The 20,314-nt window shown below is 41.2% G+C and overlaps 1 protein-coding gene across 3 annotated transcripts in view; it reads right to left on the bottom strand.

The window, feature by feature from the left end:
• The window catches only part of NR1D2 (nuclear receptor subfamily 1 group D member 2), a 26,857-nt gene continuing 6,543 nt past the window's right edge, over positions 1 to 20,314 (bottom strand). The window contains exons 1-8 of one of the 3 annotated variants that reach the window (XM_074984461.1): positions 19,466 to 19,604; positions 17,388 to 17,517; positions 16,553 to 16,641; positions 15,627 to 15,771; positions 13,278 to 13,906; positions 11,485 to 11,670; positions 5,997 to 6,207; positions 1 to 4,229 (exon numbers count right to left, since the gene is read on the bottom strand). In XM_074984461.1, coding sequence (XP_074840562.1) covers positions 4,033 to 4,229; positions 5,997 to 6,207; positions 11,485 to 11,670; positions 13,278 to 13,906; positions 15,627 to 15,771; positions 16,553 to 16,641; positions 17,388 to 17,412 — 1,482 coding nt within the window. In that variant the 5' untranslated portion in view covers positions 17,413 to 17,517; positions 19,466 to 19,604 and the 3' untranslated portion in view covers positions 1 to 4,032. Of the gene's footprint in view, positions 4,230 to 5,996; positions 6,208 to 11,484; positions 11,671 to 13,277; positions 13,907 to 15,626; positions 15,772 to 16,552; positions 16,642 to 17,387; positions 17,518 to 19,042; positions 19,445 to 19,465; positions 19,727 to 20,314 lie in introns of those variants that run through there. The other 2 variants (XM_074984460.1, XM_074984459.1) reach the window with 2 other exon arrangements.

The following is a 20,314-nucleotide window of genomic DNA, read 5'->3' on the forward strand; positions in this document are numbered from 1 at the left end:
TTGGTTAGAAATAGCCTTTATTATCCATGCCTCCCATACAGTTTTCATGATAGTTCAGAAACATAGGATGAGATACTGCCCATGTCCATTTATAATGATCATTCGTACCCAGATATTGACTACAATATTAGACCATTCTCCTTGTAAAAATGCCATTTGTGTCAGTGCACGAACAACTGAAAATATCCAAATTTTGGACCCAAGTCAAGATCCTCACTTGAAGGGGCACTGTCAACCTGAAATCTAGTTTGCGTCCACAACTGAGTTGAAAATAATTTCTCATTGGGCTCCCTGCCTTGGAGAACTCTATTACTCCCCCCCACCCTATGATTGTGTCTGAGACTCCCACAAAATGGGAAACCTCCCAAGGCCCATGCTCAAGTGCTCTACTTCAGGCTGGGATTTTGCAACAAGCTCCACACAGGAGCGAACTTCCATCTTCATAGCCCATTGTGGGCTCACAAAGGTTCAGTGCAGACAGGTTCCAGCCCATGAGGTGCTTGCGGCAGGACTGAAGAATTTATTGGACATCCATACTATAGGGCAAGAAGAGCCAATATACTGCCAAATGCACAAAACAATATGGAAAGAGAGTTTTCTATTTTCTTTCAATTACACTTGGTTTGAGAGTGTTTTTTTCCCCAGCAGCTGCAGATACAAAATTTTCAGTGACGTTTGACAGTGCCCCTTTACATGTATGTGTTTCCAGCCCTCCATGACCAATAGCTTGAAATGATAACTCTTCATTGACATTCAGCAAATTTTAAAATTGGAAAATGAAAGCTAATCAATTGCTTTTGTGCGCAGTTGTCTCCCTGAGAGTAGCTTGACAGAAAATAAGCCATGTACTACTCAGTTATGAGGTTATTTTCTTGAAATGCAGTGAAGAGGTTTTAAATTAGTATTTCAATCATAGAAATCTACTCCTAGCCTGTTTGGAATAAGGAATCATCTGCAACTAAACAACCATAGATCCACCTTGCAAGGGGAAAAAAGAAAGAAAAAATCAGTATCTTAAGCCACCGGACCTCACCATAGCTCCACAGCCTATACATAGCATTCTGATTCATTGTGCCTTGGCATATGTACCGTTCTTCCCCTATGTAGATTGTATATGGATAGAGAGAGATAACAGCATGGAAACAGATTTGTTTGCTAACATAATGCCCATATTTAATCTTTTTAAACATGTAAAATCAGAGTAAAATTTCAATAAATTCATACAGTATATTAATCATTCTGCAATATCCCATCTACAGTACTCATAAATGTCTTGCATGAAGACTTATCTCAGCATTTAACAAGTGCATAACCAGTGACACAGTAAAAGAATGAGCTCATGATACATGGCTAATGTAAGAAGTATTTTTAAATAGGATTTCACAAAGTATAAGCCAATTTTGAATAGCTTTTTCTTTTTAATCAAACCTCTTGGCATGAATCTGAGGGGTTTTTTTCAGCTGACTTTTAAGTTCTGTTTGCATTACATATAGGAAGATTTCATTCAAAGGAAATTGAACAATTCAGATTGCCTATCTATATGCATATATACTGAATCTAACTAAATTTTTAATAAGCAGTACTTACACAGTCCTGGTTATACATTCCTAAAGGCTTAATAATCAAAGTTTTAAAAGAAATAGAGAGAGAGAGAGAGAGAGATGATAAGGAGGCCTCTGTAAGAGGCCAAAAATCAGGGGTCAGCTTGATCTTCCACTTTTGAAACGGAGTATATAAGGAAGCTACCTTGACTCTTGCAGAAACAAAATACGATGAATCTGCATCTTTTCATAAATTTGAATTTTAGTTACAAAATTCAGTTAGGTTCTAAAAAACTAATAATATTGGCAGAATGCAGAGTGTTTACAGAAATTAAGGGGAAATGCCCTAGAACTGTAATCTAATGAAAACATTTGCAAAGAGAGGGGCACTCTGCAATGATTAAAGTAGCTGGAAACAGGAGGAGAGTTCTTCCACTAGCTGAGGGGGAGCTACTGGGAGAGGCTGAACCCCTTTATAGCAAAGCAAGAATACAGCTGAATTCCACCCAGATCCCCTTTGAGTCCCTGGCCATTCACTTTTGGGCAGAGTTCATCACTTTGGACTGAGATTTCTGCTTAAAAATGGGTGGCCCAACATTTATGCCACAGTTCAGCCCAAACTGACACTAGTGGGAGAACTGCCATTGTTTGTATGGTACAGGATCAGGTCTCCAGAGCCTGATCCAAGCCAACTAAAGTCACTGGGGAAGGCTTGCATTGGACTTCAACTGGCTTTGAAGCAAGTCCAGAGAATTTTGAAGCTGCAAGCTTTAAGGGAGTTCAGCCATCAAAAGGTGGGGAGGGCAGGGGGAATATACCCTTACACATCACATTAAACCTTCGGTGAGAACACTATCAGTTGACAGCAGCTAATGTTGCACAATATTAAGACCTTAGTGGGTCAAACTTGAACATAAGTCAAGTAAGTTTGAAGTTAAAAAGTATTTTCTTCTTCCACATTATATGAAAGTCACATGAGTACTTGTTACATTGCTGCTCTGGCATTTTAAATCACGAGCCCATGGTATCACTTCCTGCTATAACAGAAGAAACCCCAAGTCCATTAGGAGCCACCTTCTAGGGTGGAAAGCAGCAGAATACAAGACAGACCCTTACACATGGGAATTTGTGTGTCTGGCACAGAGCCCCAACCCCCTAAAACTCTGTTTTGTTAAGTGAATCATGATAATCCAAGACTCCAGGACACTTCTTTTTCATATATAAAAAATGTTCTTTAAAAACCACAGAGCGCCAATATTAATATACAGGTTGGGGGGAAGGAGGAAATAACATGAAAAGACAAAAGTGTCTCTCACATTTACATATTCAAATCTTATTTAGTAGTCAAGCAGCCAATTGGTGTAGTGTAAGAAAGGAATGATCACAGAACACACATATACAAAAAAAGAGAAAAAAAGAAAACCCAAACAAACCTGCAATCTGGATATAAAATGAATACACTTTTCCTGAAAATTTGCCTTGAGTTGTAAGGAGGAATTGATGGATTCTGTTACTCATCTAGTAGTCAGCTGTACTGAAGGCTTGAATAGCGTCCAACAGCTTTTTCCCCAACTATCAGCACCAGTTAAGAACCCTGGCTGTAACAAATAATCACTCCAACTAGTACCCTGAACAATTCTATTTCAGTTAATAGCCTCCATTGAGCCAATCCTTATAAAGTTGGACCTCATTGTGATTTTGGTGCCACAGTATTTCTTATATTAACAAATATATCAATGCACATTTGCTGATTTTCTAAAAATTATAAATGGTCAGATAATTAGTTCAGCAATTCGCAAAGTGCATCTATTTTGGTTCTTTCCATAGATCACCGGCTTTTGCAAGTTTAACTTCTTCACAGTTTAAAATATTGTGAAGAATTCATATGTATATTTTTAATGTAGAACAATGTATATACATACACAAATATATATATATATATACACACACACAAACACACAATTGTGTACTTTATATAGTCCTAAACACCCACTATGTAGCTATTTACACTATATACAGATGGTATGTGTATGTGCACTAAACAATGGCATGGACTGAAAATGTTCCATGAAATATCATGGAGTAAGTCCAGTGAAAACGTGAGTGAATTATTAAGAGCTTTCCAGACAAGCAGGACTACATGCATTAGATATGGGAAAAATCCAACTCTCACCTCTCTTATTTCCCATATAGCTACTATACTTTTGATTTTCACCAAAGCAAGCTCACAGTTCTTCCTGGTGAGTGAAAAACTGAACAATCAGCATTCAATGATTTTGATTCTCGATACCGTGGAGAACTCTGAATGCCATGTCACTAACTGATCAAAGTATTTATTCTGAAGGCTTATTGCAGGATTACGGAATATCTAACCAAACAGTCATCGAGGTTTTCTCCTCCAACAAGTGGTACAAACACATAAATAAGTATTTTAGCACAAAATATACAGCTTCACATGAGGCAAGTTCATGTATAAATAAAAGCTAAAGGCCTATGGGTGAACTTTAAAGGCCAAGAGTTCCTCAGAGTGCATGTTGTTTAAGGAACGCAAATCAGGTAATTTCAAAAGAAGTTTTGTAAAAATAGAGGCTTCATTTGGATGGTTTTTCATAATTAAGGTCCTTAGTGCACGAATTAGTGTCTCCTGCAGTGCTTCCACAGAGTTAACATTTTCTATTCCAGATCGATCTAAAAAGGGAAAAGGGAAAAGAGAATAAAAATGGGAGAAAAAAAGGCAGGCAGACGTACCTTGCAGATAAAAAATGAAGTTATAATGGGAGCTGTCCAAATCAACAAATACAGAAAAAATATTAAAAGTATGTAAACCAAAACTTTCAAATTTAGGTGTTTCAAGTGAGTCTCCCGCATCCTTATTTATACAGTGATTCAGCAAATCTCAACATCGGCAGTCCCATCTCCAGTCAGCAAAGCAAAGTATTCCAGCATTTACGTTACTAAACAGAGATGGATTTAAGCACTTTTGAGGTTAAGTACATGCTGAAGTCCTTTGGTGAATCAGGGTCTCTACTGAATAATCGCTCACCCATGTGGGTAAGGAATTTACCACCCGGCCCTTAGAAAATAAATTGCTAGGTCTGAGAGCAAACTCAAAAAGAAAAAATCAATAACCTGCAAACGGTTAAGGGCCCAGTTCTGCATTACTTGCACCAAGGAAACTCCTTGGCTATGTCTACACTAGCCCAAAACTTCGAAATGGCCATGCAAATGGCCATTTCGAAGTTTACTAATGAAGCGCTGAAATACGTATTCAGCGCCTCATTAGAATGCCGGCAGCCGCAGCACTTCAAAATTGACACGGCTTGCCGACGTGCGGCTCATCCAGATGGGGCTCCTTTTCGAAAGGACCGCAGCAACTTCCAAATCCCTTAGGAATAAGGGGATTTCAAAGTTGCTGGGGTCCTTTCGAAAAGGAGCCCCGTCTGGACGAGCCGTGTCAATTTTGAAGTGCCGCGGCTGCTGGCATTCTAACGAGGCGCTGCATAGGTATTTCAGCGCTTCATTAGTAAACTCCGAAATGGCCATTTGCATGGCCATTTCAAAGTTTTGGGCTAGTGTAGACACAGCCCTTGTGACAGTCAGAATCCCTACTGGGAGTTTGAGATGTGGCAGGAATGCAATTTAGGGCCAAAATTTCAACTTGAAAAATACTTTAAAGATCCTAAAATGTTAAAATATCCCAAGCTCCAGACAGACTGAAAGTGACAGCTTTAAGGAAACCATGTCAGCTCCAACAAAGAATTCAGTGTCATCAATTCCCAATGATTTCAATTGTTGAGGTTATTCATCATTTTTAAAACTCAATAAGCTTCTCAACTGCGTAAGATATGATTTATGATGGAGTCTAAATTCTATTGCTAATATAAGTCATGATCCAATTGCGAAAATGAGACCTTACCCAAAAAAGTGCAGCTCCTAAATTATGAGCCAGGCTTTGAAATGATCTCAGAGATAAAAAGGCACCTGATTCGCTTATGCAAGTCAGGAATGACTTCCCAGAAGTCAAGTTACACCTGTGTAAAATGAGTATAATCATGGGGGGGCAGAAGGGGAAATCAGGCTCACAGTTCCCACTCTCAATCTATTACTTTTCTGGCTGTTTACACTTTTTGGAAAGGATATTTTACTAAAGAAGTGAGACAGAGGCAGAAAAAAATAAATATTTTTCTTCATTTCTTTTCAATTTAAGTTTGGACTCCATGTAAAAAGAGAAGACTCCTAAACATTCGCAAATCAGAACTATCTTACCCATAATTTCCCACGGCTCAGAACTGTAAAAGTTTGAAGAATGGACTGCCAGGAATTTAGAGAAGGCCCATTTAATCCTTCAAGATAACTTAATTAAGCTTGATGCATATATTTTACAGAGGCCACTTTAATAACAACTGCATTCAAAGTTTGGCAAAAAGTTATAGATTAATATTTTCCTTTCCTTACCAGCAGAGACCAGGACAACTGCTGTAAACAAACTCATTTCTTCATCACTAAGTTGCAGACTGTTTAGTTTCTCGCTAAACTCAAACATTGAATTGAGCAGCTCGCCGGCTCCCATTGAATGCAGATCATCCACCCTGTACTTCTTTCCACTCAGAAAAGTGACAGTACGTTCCTTAGCATCAAACAAAGATGCAAACCGTACCATTAAAACCTGGCAAAAAAGAGAAAAAACAAAGCAGGCAGGTTTGTATAGAATAGATCAAAGAGGAAATAAACTAATTTGACAACACTCTAAGTAGATCATTTCCAACACTGAACATCTTGAATAGCAATAGACAGTATCCCACTTAGCTCTAAAGAATGATGCACGCAACATCCCTGGGAGAATAAAGAAAATGAGCTGTTTGGGGCGGTGGAATGGTGAGGCGGGATAGCCAAGCTGCAACTTGCGTCAGACATCCTGAGCCATAAAGAAATCTTCATTCACAAATGCAAAATACACCAGTATGAGGACTTGCTTACAGCTACTACTGGGCAAACAAAAACGTAGTGGTGGAATGTGGTTCCTTGGAAAGGCTAACACAACAGATCTTGAAATTACACCTTGTTCCCTAGCTACCAATTGGCGATATATTTTTGGTATAGGCACATGTATTGGAGCATTTACTAACTTCATCTCCCAGTTCTCAGCTGCACTGTGGATTGCGCCCATGAAGAATGGTTAGTGAGGTTCCACTTGCTCAATGTGTAACAAATCTCTTCCATTCTCCTTTGTTTCAATACAATATGCAGAACTGCCACCTTCTGACTTGGATAAACTAAAACCAACTTCATTTTGAAGTGTCCAGCTTGCTTCATTTTTTTCCCCCCTTGATTTTTCTGGTGTACAGAGATGGACTGTCATCTTGATCAGTGTGGTCATGAGGCTCTCCTACAGCTAACAAGCTGCATGAAGCTCTTGCTTAAACAGAAGCCTCCTTAAACCAGCCAATTCCCCACAGATGTCCCCTGTGAAGGCTATAAGCATTCTCCGAGCACACTTAAGATCCACTGCTTGTTATAGGAGACAAGGAGGCTGAGATTAAGTTGTGGGAGTAGGGAACTCACCCAGCATGTGGCGACCCAGGTTCAGATGCCTGCTTCAAAGGATATTTGTATAAAATGAAACAACTTCAGGGGGAGAGACTGAGTAAATCCCCAGAAAACTCTTATGTGGTTAGGCTACAGCTGTGCACTGATTTTTATATGCTACAAATGGCAGCTAAAGAGAGGACTCAGGTGCCTAATGAGGCTGTTAAGCATCTCAATACACTTATGGATATGGCCCTCATATGAGCACTACATTACGGGTTCACCTTCAATATCCAAGAAATATATGCTGCAGTGAATTTTAGAACCATGCAGAAGCCTATACACCAGTGAAACCTTCCAAATACAGTTTAAGATCAGAATGGCCATATTGGACCAGACCAAAGGCCCATCTAGCCAAGAATCCTGTCTGCCAACAGCAGCCAGAGCCAGGGTCCCCAGAGGGAATGAACAGGTAATCATCAAGTGATACATGTTGCTCCTTCCCACCTTCTGGTAAGCGAAGGCTAGGAATGTAATTGGGACTTAAGCAAAAGACAGGTGTGGGGCTGGCCTTCTGCATGGGAGAATTTCATCCACTAGGCACTGAGAAACTTCTGCCGCCACCATTTTCCCTGGAACTGAAAATGCTCAGAACTTCACAGGATTGGGCTCCAGAAACCTGGCATCACTAGCCTAAAACAATGGCTCTTCTAGGTGAGCAGTGCTTTAATTCTGGTCTTCAAACCATACGACCCACTCCTCAGCTACTATAAACCAGTACAATTCAGCCGAAGCACTTGTGGCTAGGCCTGTTTACAACAGTGAGGCTGTAGAGCTAAAATCCTGGGTATAAAGCAAAAATGTAGACTTCAGGTAGGAATAATTTAAGACAGCAAGACAAACTGATGTTTTCTAAACTAAAGATATGTTCTCATAGGGGGTCACCACCATTTGTGCTGGTGCATGACTGTGTCTTGGAAGAGATCTTGTTTGCTTATGTAAGTACACTTGCACAAAAACCATGCACAAGTGATACATATATAAAGAAAGGCTGTATTTAGAAAATTTGGCTCCCTGTTGTTTCAATCTATATTAACAACAGCTCCACTGATCCTTGGGATTATCTTCCGCAGACTTATCACTCTGTAGTATGGTAAACACTTTCGTATCTATTCTATTATCCAGAACTCTCAAACACCCAGCATTTTAACCATAAGTAAAGTTTAGTTACGTTTTACATAAGTGCAGTACAGTCATACCCTGAGATACACCCATTCGGGTTACGAGAAGTCAGACTTATGAGGAGTTTGATTTAAAACCTCTTACTTCGTTTTACGAGGCATTTCCTTGAATTTACAAGGACCAAAGCATCTCTCCGCAGTGCCAATGGCGGTTTCCCAGAGCCCTCAGCCCAGCAGCCTTCACCTGTGGCCGGTCTGGGTCTCTGCCTTGGCACTGCAGCAGCAGTGCACCCTGGCCCAGCTGGTGGCTGCGGGCTCCCAGGTGCTCCCGTGAGACGTGGCTGCTGGGCGCACAGCCCATCCCAGCCCCGCCCCTGCTGCTCACCCCCCGGGCGGCTAGGGAGTTGCTGCTGCCCGCCCTGCGCAGCTGTACCTGGGGTGCCACTTGCCGCCCGTGACATTCCTTTGCATTTAGCACCTCAGCTGCCGCTGGCAGGGCCTCTCCACTGCGCAGCCCCGCATGAGTGAGGCATTGCCCCTTGCCAAGTAGGGGTCCCCTGTGTCTGCCCAACTCCTCGTGCGGCCAGCCCCTGACACTGCCCCTCCCCGCTTAACCTAAGATGAGCTCAGGCTGGGCTGCCTCCTAGTGCCCTGCCTGCCCCCTTGCACCGTCCCTGCTTCTGCAGCCACGGGCAGCGACCCAGCTTTGTGCCCTTCTCCCAGGCCCTCTTCAATTTCCGTTCCCCTGTCTCTGCACCTGGGACAGCCCCCCGGCCCTAGGCTCTGCTTCCCAGGCCGCACTACCTACTAGTTCAAGTGTATGGTGCGTAATAGCTGCAAAAGAGCTTAATAAGAACAGGTAAACAGAGATATTATAGATTAATTAATGAAGGGAAAATGCCTTGTTAGGTTGTATTATGATAACTAATGTTAACTATTAAAGTAATTGTGTTCATTTTAATGGGATCTGGTGTTGTTTTAGCGTAAATGGGTGTAAATTTTGGGGCTCAGGAACACATAAAATTTTTTGCCATTCAAATTAATGGTAATTATATTTTCGACTTACAAGAATTCATCCTAAGAAGAGTTTTTCAGGAATGAATTACCCTTGTAAGGCGGGGGGAGGACTGTACAGTGAAAGTAAATACAAACAAATACAGCAAATACAGTATAAGTTTACAGTATACAATTCTGTTGTTGCTAAATAAAGTACTCCGCATACATTTTTTGTTTGTTAATATCTAATCTTGTTTTTCCTTTAGTGTTAGGCATTGCTAAATATACCACTCTACTACCCAGAATATTTGAATATCCAGCAAACTTCTGGTCCCGGGGATGCTCGATATGAAAGATTTTACTCTACTTTACTTCTGTTTTTAAATTTGGTCAGAGCCTGAGAGGCCCTTTGGCACTGCCACTGCCCCACTGACACCTAGCTCTTCATTACATTGTTTTGCATAAATAAGGCAAGAAGCACTTGACCATCCAAAGCTATTTTTAATTTTCCATATGAGCCTATGGAAACTTTTTACTGATGACACTGATCACTGGCATGAAGAAAGCTGAATGGGTCTCAAATTCAGGTGCTAAAGCACCAGAGGGAAGGTTTAAACTTGCTAATGTGGCTGTTCTATTTTCAGTCACCCCCCCCCCCCAACCCCACTTGAGGAAGATCTCTGCTCGTGGAAGCTGAGCATAGCCTAAAATACGAAGAATTTTTCAGACAGGAATCAGTCTTTTGGTATAATGTGAACGAGAGCATTAATGGCTACTGCAGGCAAAGATGTGCTAGGTGACAGTGTAGACCAAGTATAAGTATGATAGTGAAAACATAAAACAGGCAGAACAATCAGAAGCAAAGAGAAATAATAGAGGAGATGTCAGAACACAAGTCTGAGTTTCACACTGTAACACATACCTCTCACTCTAACAAGCGATCATTCTAGAACCATGCAATTTAAAAGCATTATCCTGGCAGAAACAGAGATACCCAACAACATTCAGATGAAAACAGTGTCTTCAATGCAAGTAAAGACACAGTCCAATAGCCCTAAAAATAAGTGTTCTAGATGCCAGACCTATTTGAGAGTGAGCCAGACTTCTATGGGGTGAGATGTCTGGTCACAGAAGCTTAACTCTCCTAATAACAGTATGCATTATATGCAAAGAAGAACAAGGCCCCTAAACTGAGGTCATGAAGCGAGGGACACTGACTAACTGTAATGCTACAACAGGAGCCACTGCATTATTAACCAGCTGATACTAATTTACATAGAGTACATAATGGCCATATGGAGATGTGACTTTTATAAAAAGCTGGTCATGCTAAGGCCTACCACTAGTGACCCAATTATCAGCTACACTGAATGCCCTATGTAGTATCCACAGTGCAGGAGATTATGGAATAAAGTTCCATTTGCTGCTACCTGAGGATACTGGAGGCTCCAGACAGCAGTGCCCCGGAGGGATTCCTGTGCAGATGGAACTATCAGGTCTTACAGCATAAGAGGAAACAGAAGCCTCTGTGGGGCAACTGATTCAGATTAGACCCACAGAGGCAAGGGTATTGCCTGCAGCCACAATGTCTCCCTTCTGCCCCCTGCTTCTAGTCTCAGAAGCAAGCAGTTGCTTAAAAATGATAAATGATGCATTCTGGGGCACTGCTGGGGTGTAAGGGATGTAAAACTGTGTTTAATGAGTTAACTAGTTAAATGCTAGATTTAACCAGTTAACAATGCTTAAAAACGGGGGTGAGGAGGAGGCTGCAAAGGCTGTTCCAGAGCAGCCCCTGTCCACAACAGCTCTGGGCGCACTATAGGCTGGGAAGGAGCAGCCTCAGTTCCCACCACCCTCAGTGTGCTGCTGGTGAGAGGCGCTCCACCCAGGCCAGAGCAGCCTGTTGGCAGTGGTCCTGGGCACCAAGCTCCTCCAACCCCTACTGGTTAACTGGTTAATCGTTAACATCCCTAGGACATGAGTGAAATTAACAGGATCCAGTTGTGAAGAAGATCCCCAGCAGGTGTGACCTGCTATAGTTTTATTGACATTAATGTCTCTCTGCCGTGATACACATTAAGCATCTGATCCCATCTCGCTAATGGAGCAATCACATACCCTGGGGGAAGTCTGATTCCAGATCGAGACGCGCCTAAGAGGCATAAGAAGTGCCGCACAGTCAGACAGCCCAACATCTAAAGAGTGAAAGATGTTGGCAAGACATTTGCTGTGATTCTCACCTCAAAGGTCCCAGCCTTTAGCAGATTGACCTGGTCATGCTGGGAAAGATCTCGGAACCCTGGAATGCGTTTTGCGAACTCCACCACTTCTTTCACTGCAGGGGTGAAGCTCATCGAAAATTCTTCCCAGACTTCATGGCCAGACTTAGTTGGGTCCACAAAGGGCGTCTTGCTCATTGGGCAAACCTAGAATTTCCACACACACACAAAACACCCCTCTTCAAATTACATGCCAAATTGTAACCAATTTTTGAAAGCAGGAGACTCATTGATTAGGAAATCACCACACTACGGATACAACATATTAAACAGGAATATTCATTAGTTACTTAAGTAACAAGGATCTTCTTGCAGCTCCACTAAGAAAATTGTTTAAAAACTTGTTAACTTTGGCTTCTCCCACAACGTAATTAGGAAAAGATGCTATCATGCAAGGAATCGAAGTTGAACACCCTATTTCTGAACTCACTTGTTCTGGCCTCTCTAGTTACCCCCAAATCTGCCTTCACTTACTTCACTGTAAGCCAGGATAAAAGAATTGAAGCTGCTCATTTATTCCTGGGATGGGGAAGAGCATGTTCAAGCCCTGAGCTGCACTGGGCGAGGAACTCACTGCACACTATAAAGAAGTCCCTGTCCCAAACAGCTTACGAATAAGGGGAGTCTCAGAGTGAACTGACGAACGCTTGAAGGATCATCAGAAACTAGGAGGTGGAAAAACTTAGCCAATTTGTACGTGAACAATGTTCAGAAAAAGACAGCATTTGCAAGTATGGAGCACCACAGAACAAGAACTGGAGTATTTTCCATGTTCCTTCTCCATGATCTGTTCCATATGGTAAAGAGAGAAAGCGTCTACTTTAAGGAAAAGAGACAGCTACTGCAAGGTTAAAGAAGAGGGCCTTATTGAAAAACAAGACAGAGAGGGGAAATATGAAGTGCTGTTGCTTGACTTAAATCAGCTAAGATGATCAAAGAATCTAAAACAAGGAACTGCTTTCCGGTGTAATGCTGCTACTGCACACTCCCAGATGAATGGGGATAAGGACGGGAAGAAACTGTCCTTGTAAACCCTGTAAGAGTTTAACTTGGTGTAGGAGTAGAAGGACAGGTTTGTTGTGGACAGCCCAGAGTCCCCGAAATCCAAATGTTTTAAGTAGTCTTTATAAAAATATTTGATCATAAAAAAGACCCAAAGCCCTAGCCTTAAATTAAAAAAATTACAAGATGACAAGATGAGCACGTACTAAAAATAGTATAAACAGACAAAGCAATTAACTTGCCTCTAGGGATGAAATCCTCACCCCACTGAAGTCCCCACTGGCTTCCAGGAGCCAAGGCTGTGCCTTAGAATATATGTTTGCATACTTCACATTAATGTATTTAATTTTGTAAATTACCGTAAAGGTCTCATCCCTAGGGGAAAAAGGACTTTCTAATTCACATGGCTCACTTTTCCAAGAAACCTGATTCTCAGCTATATCTTTTATGTGCTTTAGTTAAAAACAGACTATCTGGTAGCTAAAAGTGTTGTTGGAAGAACTCTATCCACTGTTTGATTTCAAATCCCCACATACACAGCGTAAACCATTGATCTCTAGCTAATAGTTCTTTGTCAGTAAACTCTGCCGAGTGCTATTTGGGTATCCAATAAGGACCAAATTCACCTGTCTGTAACTTCGCTGAATCAGAGGCTACATTTGGTCCCATATATATATATTTGTAGATCTTTAAAAATACAGGGGGCGGGAAAAAAGGTCTCCCTCAAACAGCAAAAAGAGACATTACTGTACCAGGTGCATTCTCCCTCCAGTGTTGCACGAGTAAATAGTCATGTTCTCGTTTGCAGACGACCCATCTTCTTGGATCCTATCACACATTCTTTGAATATAACCGTTGGTAAAATTCATACAGTGACCATTTGTGAAAGAAACAGTGCACCCATTTGAATAATGTGTTACATTTCTCCCTTTGTATGGTCCAGCAAGAGGTTGTTCACTCTCAGCATAGCGGATGTCATTCAGCCCATTGCCACAATGGTCACTATTTAAACTATATTGCTCCAGGTTCTTTGGAATTCCTTCCCCATTCTGTGGCTGTGTAGCCTCAGCTGGGTTTTCTGATTGCTCCTGGTTGTACATGAAGGTGTCCTTGTGGGCTCTGGTAACCATTCCAATCACTTCTTCCTTTGCAATGTCAGAGGGAGGAGGAGGAGATGGATTTTTTATGTTTTCTATCTCTTGCGGGGATTTAGATATAAGCTCTTCTTGAGATGATGGGAGCGTTTGTTCCTGATGTTCTGTTAACGCTTCATTTGGCAAGTGACCATTGAACTGACTGTTCATCATGGTCTTCATGGCACTCTGCATTTCAATCAGCATCCTCTGTTTCTCCCGTTTAGGAATGCGGCCAAATCGAACAGCTAAGGAAGAAAAAAAAAAAAAGGCTTTAGTTACCCAGGCACAGCAAATTAAGTCATGAAAACCACTGTACACAAAGGTAAAACAACAACAGAGAGGTAGCCGCATTAGTCTGTATTCTAACAAAACAAAACAGCAGTCATGCAGTACTTTGAAGACTAACAAAATGATTTATTAGGTAATGAGCTTCCGTGGGCCAGACCCACTTCTTGAGATCTATATAATGTCCAATACAGACCCAATATATAGTACAGAGTACACAAAGATGATTACCTTTGCATTTTTATGGCCAGGCACTAATGCTGATCTCATTTGCATAGCTGCGTATCAAGAGGAACACCACTGATGTCCATGAAGTTAACGCAGTGTGAAACTGGGGTCAGATTAGAATTGAGGTCATCGTGATAGGCACCACTGTTTATATGTAAAATGAAGGAAGCTAAAAATATACGAAAAGTGTCTGCATGCCCCTTTTCTTAGTTCTTCCTAATTAGGCCTGATCTATATACACTGTTGCACCCGAATGCGTGTTTTAAAATCGATGTAGTTAAATCACTGCAACTTTGTGTGTGGATGCTCTTCAATTAACTTAAACCTGGTTTATATCACATTAGCTAGTATTTGTAGGGCTAGTTCACCTGACACAGCCAATAAACCAACATAAGTGTGCTTGCCCAGGAGTCTGGCATTTAATTAAATAGTTTATTTAAATTGTGTACCAGTCTGTGTGCAGATAGCCCCTTACGTAAATGATATTCAAAATGATAGTGAAATTCTTTTAAATAAAGTTCTAGGTTATTCCCCCCCACACATGTTCAATATGTTCCTGTTCAGTATGAATCAGAGAAATAAAAAGGTGAAATAAAGCAGGGTGCAAAGGGGCAGAAGTTCTCAAATGAAATGAAATTTGTGCTTTGGAAACCAAACAAATTATGTTTTCAGCACCTCACTAAAAACCATTGCAACAGACAGACTTTCAGTGCAGCATAAAGAGATTTTGCTGTGCAGTTTGTTAATATTAATAGAAGTTGTTCAGCTCTGTGCTTTTTCCTTGCACTGAAAGCTCACTCCTGAAGCTCTATTCTCTGTAAGCACCTCTTATTAGGTGACACTAAAAGGATAGAGTGTGATGGGCCTGATTCAGCTCCTATTGAAGTCTTTCCATTGCCTTCAGTGAGAGCTAGATTGGGTGATATTTCCTTTTGTTTAAAAATGAAACCTGGGAAATGTTCAAAATGCACTGGCCAGGATGGTTCAGATTCTTCTGTGTTATACCAGTATAATTCCACAGTAACCCACTGCCTCCAAGAAAGTTATTTTGGATTTACAACAGTGTAACAGAGATCAAAACCTAGCCCTAATACCTGTATGGGAGCCTTAAATATGTTTAACTCCCTAAATAATAAATAAAGACTATTATGCCAAGTCCGTCCATGTAACAGCTGTCATGTGTCCTACTGTATTAATCCCAACTCCAGATACTCAGGAAAAGGAAGGGCTTTCTTGGCTACTTTTTAAACAATGCTCATAAAACATTCAGTATAGCCACACGGTGGAAAAAAACTACCCAATGCACATGTGATGGACAACACTAGTATCAGAAGACACCAGGATTTCACTGTTTCTGCCTTCTTATGATCTTTGATGTATTCTGTTTTGCACTGGGCAGCCTGGGCAGCACACTTCACTTATACAATGTCATTACTCAATTCAGGAACATACCATCTCTTGACATTCCAACAGACAAGCATTTTTTGAAGCGGCACTGTTGGCATCGGTTCCTATTCATTCTCATTATAGAGCAGTTGTTATTCTTCAAGCACTTCTTATATTGGATGTTCTGCTGAATGCTTCTTCTGAAAAAACCCTGAAGATAAAAATCACAACCCATGATCAGACATGTCAAATCTTCCATCAAGATGCATCCATTTGCAAGTGAGCTTTGCTGTCTCGTGTACACTTCCAGAGCCATGCAAAGTAGGTGCCAGTAGCAGCACCTTACAACTTCTCATGACTGGTTTTCTCTCAAACAGTTTTGTGTGACCAATATCATAAAACTGGCTGTTGATAACAACTAAATTCCAGATGTTTCCCCAGCAGTCAAAACCTATGATCCAAAGGTCTTCAGCATTATCTTTATTTTACTCATGGGGGAACCTGCAGAGCTGAGGGGTTCAGTGACTTACCCAAGAACACACAGGATACCCATGGCAGAGATGGAAATAGAATCCTTCTCTCCTGACTCCCAGCCCTGTATTTTAGCCACAAGACCACGTCTTGCACAATGTCTAGTCTCTTCCATTCAAGAAAATGGCTTTCACATAATGCCATTATTGCCATAAGCTTCTTCACAGAATGGACCATTCATGACGTTCCTGTGTCTGAGAACAGACCTTTAATCAATCAGTGGACATGTAGGCATCCAGTTAGGTTGTTCTCATGGGAAGGTATAGTGTATTCCCAAGCAGACTGTCTTTTCAAAGCAACCTGAGTATATTTTGAACATTGTCAGATTAAAATGTTATTAGATTATTATAAATTTAAGTTTTCAACATCATCCTGCTTACCCAGTGATTCTGATTATCAACTACACAGTGAACTCAAAGCTAGTTAGCATCTGCAACACAAAGGAGACTACTATACTTTACCTTACAACCCTCACAAGCATGAACACCGTAGTGAAATCCTGAAGCAACGTCCCCGCAGACTTTACAGAGGAGAACCATGCCATTAAATTCTAGAAATAGAACAGAAGAAAGAAAGCATGAAAATCCAAGGGTACCAGTCTCCAGGCCTTGTTTACACTGGTGGTGGTAGGCATGGCACATATAGTTACAAACCTCAGTGAAAGAGAGGCTGCATCCACACCTGCTGTGGAGTGTCATTACACATGAGAGTGAAAGGCTGTCAGGGGGAGGCAGCTGGGAAAGGCTTCAGCAGTATAGAGCTCCCAGAGCCTTTTCCCACTCCCTGACCTCTGCAAGAATGTTTTCCCCACTGCCTGAGCTTTTCCCTGAAGTGGGGGAAGGCTCTGACAGTGGGACACAACATTGCTACAAAAAGTGAGGTAAGCAGGGAGATACTGCTTGGACATGTAGAGAACTGCACAGGATATATACCCTAGGGTTTGGGCATGTCTCTCTCTATCTAAGCACTGCCTCATTTCCACTGTTCTTTGTACTGTGCTAATTGGGCACACAGGGCATGTATTCTACAATGCTCCTGCAACTGTAGACCTACCCACAGAATACATTTCTGCCCTTTAAAATGTACATTGCAAATGAGATAATTCGAGTCAGCTTAATGTACAAGAAAAAGAGGAAACAAAAAACAAGAACACAGGAAAGTCCTGCACAATTCAATAGGGATTAATTTACAGGGAACTGCTGAATAGAATGGGGAGAAATACACACACTGAGCTAACAGTGAATTTTTAATGAAAATATCATTGCACTCAATGGTAGAAAAAAAAAGTCTGCTTACGTTTTTGAATTTTTAAAAGGATCATTTAGGAAACTAGGTCACCAAAGTTTGGGCTCAATCTGTCTTCCCATCAGGACAAGGAAGCCCATATAAATGTTGCAGTTTCCCCAACTGAGAATAAAGATCTTTTCTTAAAAACAGAAATATTAAAAGACACTGTTAACCTCAAAAATCACAAGCTGCAAACAAGTAAGTTACTTCATGCTTTGTACTACTAAAAACTTTGGCAATTGACTCTTTGCAGGCAGCCCTCCACAGCCACTTCAAGCCTCCTCTTTGGGATACATTTGCAGAAACAGCATCTTAAAATTCTTAAAAGTGAAAGAATTTTCTGTCAGATTTCTGTACCATGTTTTATGTTTGTTCTTACATTTTGCAGGTTTTATTCCAGTGTGGATAGTAAAGAATGGGACTTTCAAAAGTACCCAGCGTCGTCAACTCTACCTATGACTTTAGGAAAGCAGAGTTGGACTAATGCTGAGCACTAGAGCAGGTTTGAAAAATTTCAGCGGAACCATTTTCCATCTGCAAATACAGTTTCATTAAAGTTAATATCCTAAACAGAATAACAATTGTCAATTTTGAAATCCGTTACAAAAGGGAACTTCTACCCTCTGCACAGCTCTACTAAGCACTTTTGAAAATCCACCGAAAAAAATCAGTTACATCAGTCTCAATTTTGTTTAAAGTGAATAGCACTTTCAGGTTCTTAATCCCCAACCCTGCAAACACTTAAGTGTACCTGTAGCTTTTTGTAAGGGAGCAGTCCCGTTGTAAGCTAATCAGAAAAGAAGGAGAAAGGTCTTACTGAAACCTTGGATTTATTTATTTGAGGTAGGGAGATGGGCAAGAAATACAATTTCACTTTAATCTGAAGGATTTTTAAAGTAAAATGATCAAAATTTACTGCTGGCTGCATAATACCACCAAATAACAAACAGGAAGGTTGTCCAGAAAGTGTGACTTGCAAAAATACTTTTGTCTTAGGTAGAAGAACAACATGTAAATTCAAATTACCCTCATCTAATTAGTGTATCACGGGAGTTAGTATTCAATGTTAACATTCTTGTAAAAAAGCAAGACATAAGATCACTTATAAAGATTGCTTTAAAAAAATCTCTATTACTGAACTTCTGATTATCAACGAATATATAAAGCAGAAGCATAGTAACTAAAGCAAGCTGAAACCTAAAATATAGTTTTCAAAGACCAGCAACCCTGTAGTTCTGACCGTAACAAAATTTATTTTATCTGTGGCTTAAAAAAATATATAAATAAAATTACTCCTAGCTGGAAACTAGTGCTGAAGCTCTGAGCACACTCTTACTGGTGTAAGTCTGGAGTAGTTCCAGGCAAATGAACGTGTGCCTGTACAGCAGCTAGGGCAATGATGTCCCTGACTGGGCCTCTGAAGTGGTGTCACAATACAAACTTACAAGATGATTTCAGGGATCTCTATAGTTACTGGAGGTAAACACTGAAGAAAATAACAATTTAAGAGTACCGACAAAATTGTTTTTTAAAATAATATTTGGCCAAGTTTCAGTGCAAGAACACAGAGGCTTGTAACAGTCTTTGTTTTAGCACCTACATCATAATTTCAAAACTTCCAGGGCTTTTTATAAAAAGAGTGAGAGTTCTTGACTTAAACTTACTTGTGGGCCAAAGGACAAAATGGCCTGTTGGCACCACTTTGCACTGTGAGGAAGCAGTTCCAGGTCTGGGAGTGGCATCAATGCCTGTCATATCCTGGATCAGTAAAACTCAGGCACACAGCAGTGGTGATGAGCTTGAGCTCAAGCAGGGTTAAAAAAAGTATAGAAAGATGGCCGATTCAGGTTGAAGTTGTAGCTTCTGTATATCAAGAGGCTGTTTGCTCAACATCTCGGCCAGAGGATAAGCACCATAGCTACTGCTGTCTAGAAGGAAGGAAGAGATTAAGCATGGAGGGAAAATTGTGGTCTTCAGAATGAAGGCTGGGGATATCCACAGGCCAGGTAGGACCAGCCATCCGACTGAGATAGCGGAGCATGATAATGCATATTTATCTGCCTGATGATACCCCAAAATATACATACTTGTAAGTCCACCATGCCCCTTGGTCAGTCCAGCAGCACTTGACCGGCTTGTTTTAACAGCCGTGTCCAGCCGATCATTCTTTGGTGTGCCATCAGAACCCTCGCTGCTCCTGCTGTTACAGCTACTATCTGAGGAGGAACCATTTGGTGAAGATGGTACAGGCGAAGAGGATGACTGGAAACTGCTCTCCGAGCTCTCGCTGTGACAAGAGGCAGGGCTTGATGCGGAACTTGAAGAGCTGATGTAAGCAATCACACCCCCTGAGGGAAGGGAAAGGAAAGAATGTAATGGTGATATACCAAATGTACGCACAGAGCTTGCAAGTGATGCACTTCCTGAGCTAGCACTGCCTGACAGAACACATCACGTGTCCTTACATGTGCCTCCTTCAAACCCCACCCCCAAGCACCTTTCTTTTCATTAACTTTCAAGGATTGACCTCCACTTCCACGTCCTCTTCTCTTGCCCTCACATCCAACCTCCTAAAATGGAAAATGAGATTAGATAAAAGAGGGAGCAGCGAATGAAATCAACAGCAGGTGTAAGAAGCTTGCATCTGACATGGCAGGTGATGGGGAGTCAGTGGAAAGACTCAAAGCAGGGAGGACATAAGCTGACTAAAACATGATCTCAGAAGCAGTGTTTGGAATGGAGTTCAGGGTAGCAGGTCCAAACTGGATGGGGAGAAAAGACTGGATCGTAGAGGTGTTACGGAGCTAGAAGCAGAGATCGTCTATGTTAGGGTAAAAGAAATGGCAAAGTGAAAGACGATGCCCAGGATATAGGTATGTGAGATAGCGAGGAGGTTGGTGGGCCTCACAGTAATGGGGAAAGGAGATGGAGAGGGA

Source organism: Carettochelys insculpta, chromosome 2 (assembly GCF_033958435.1).
Source record: "Carettochelys insculpta isolate YL-2023 chromosome 2, ASM3395843v1, whole genome shotgun sequence".
Taxonomy (NCBI): Eukaryota; Metazoa; Chordata; order Testudines; family Carettochelyidae; genus Carettochelys; species Carettochelys insculpta.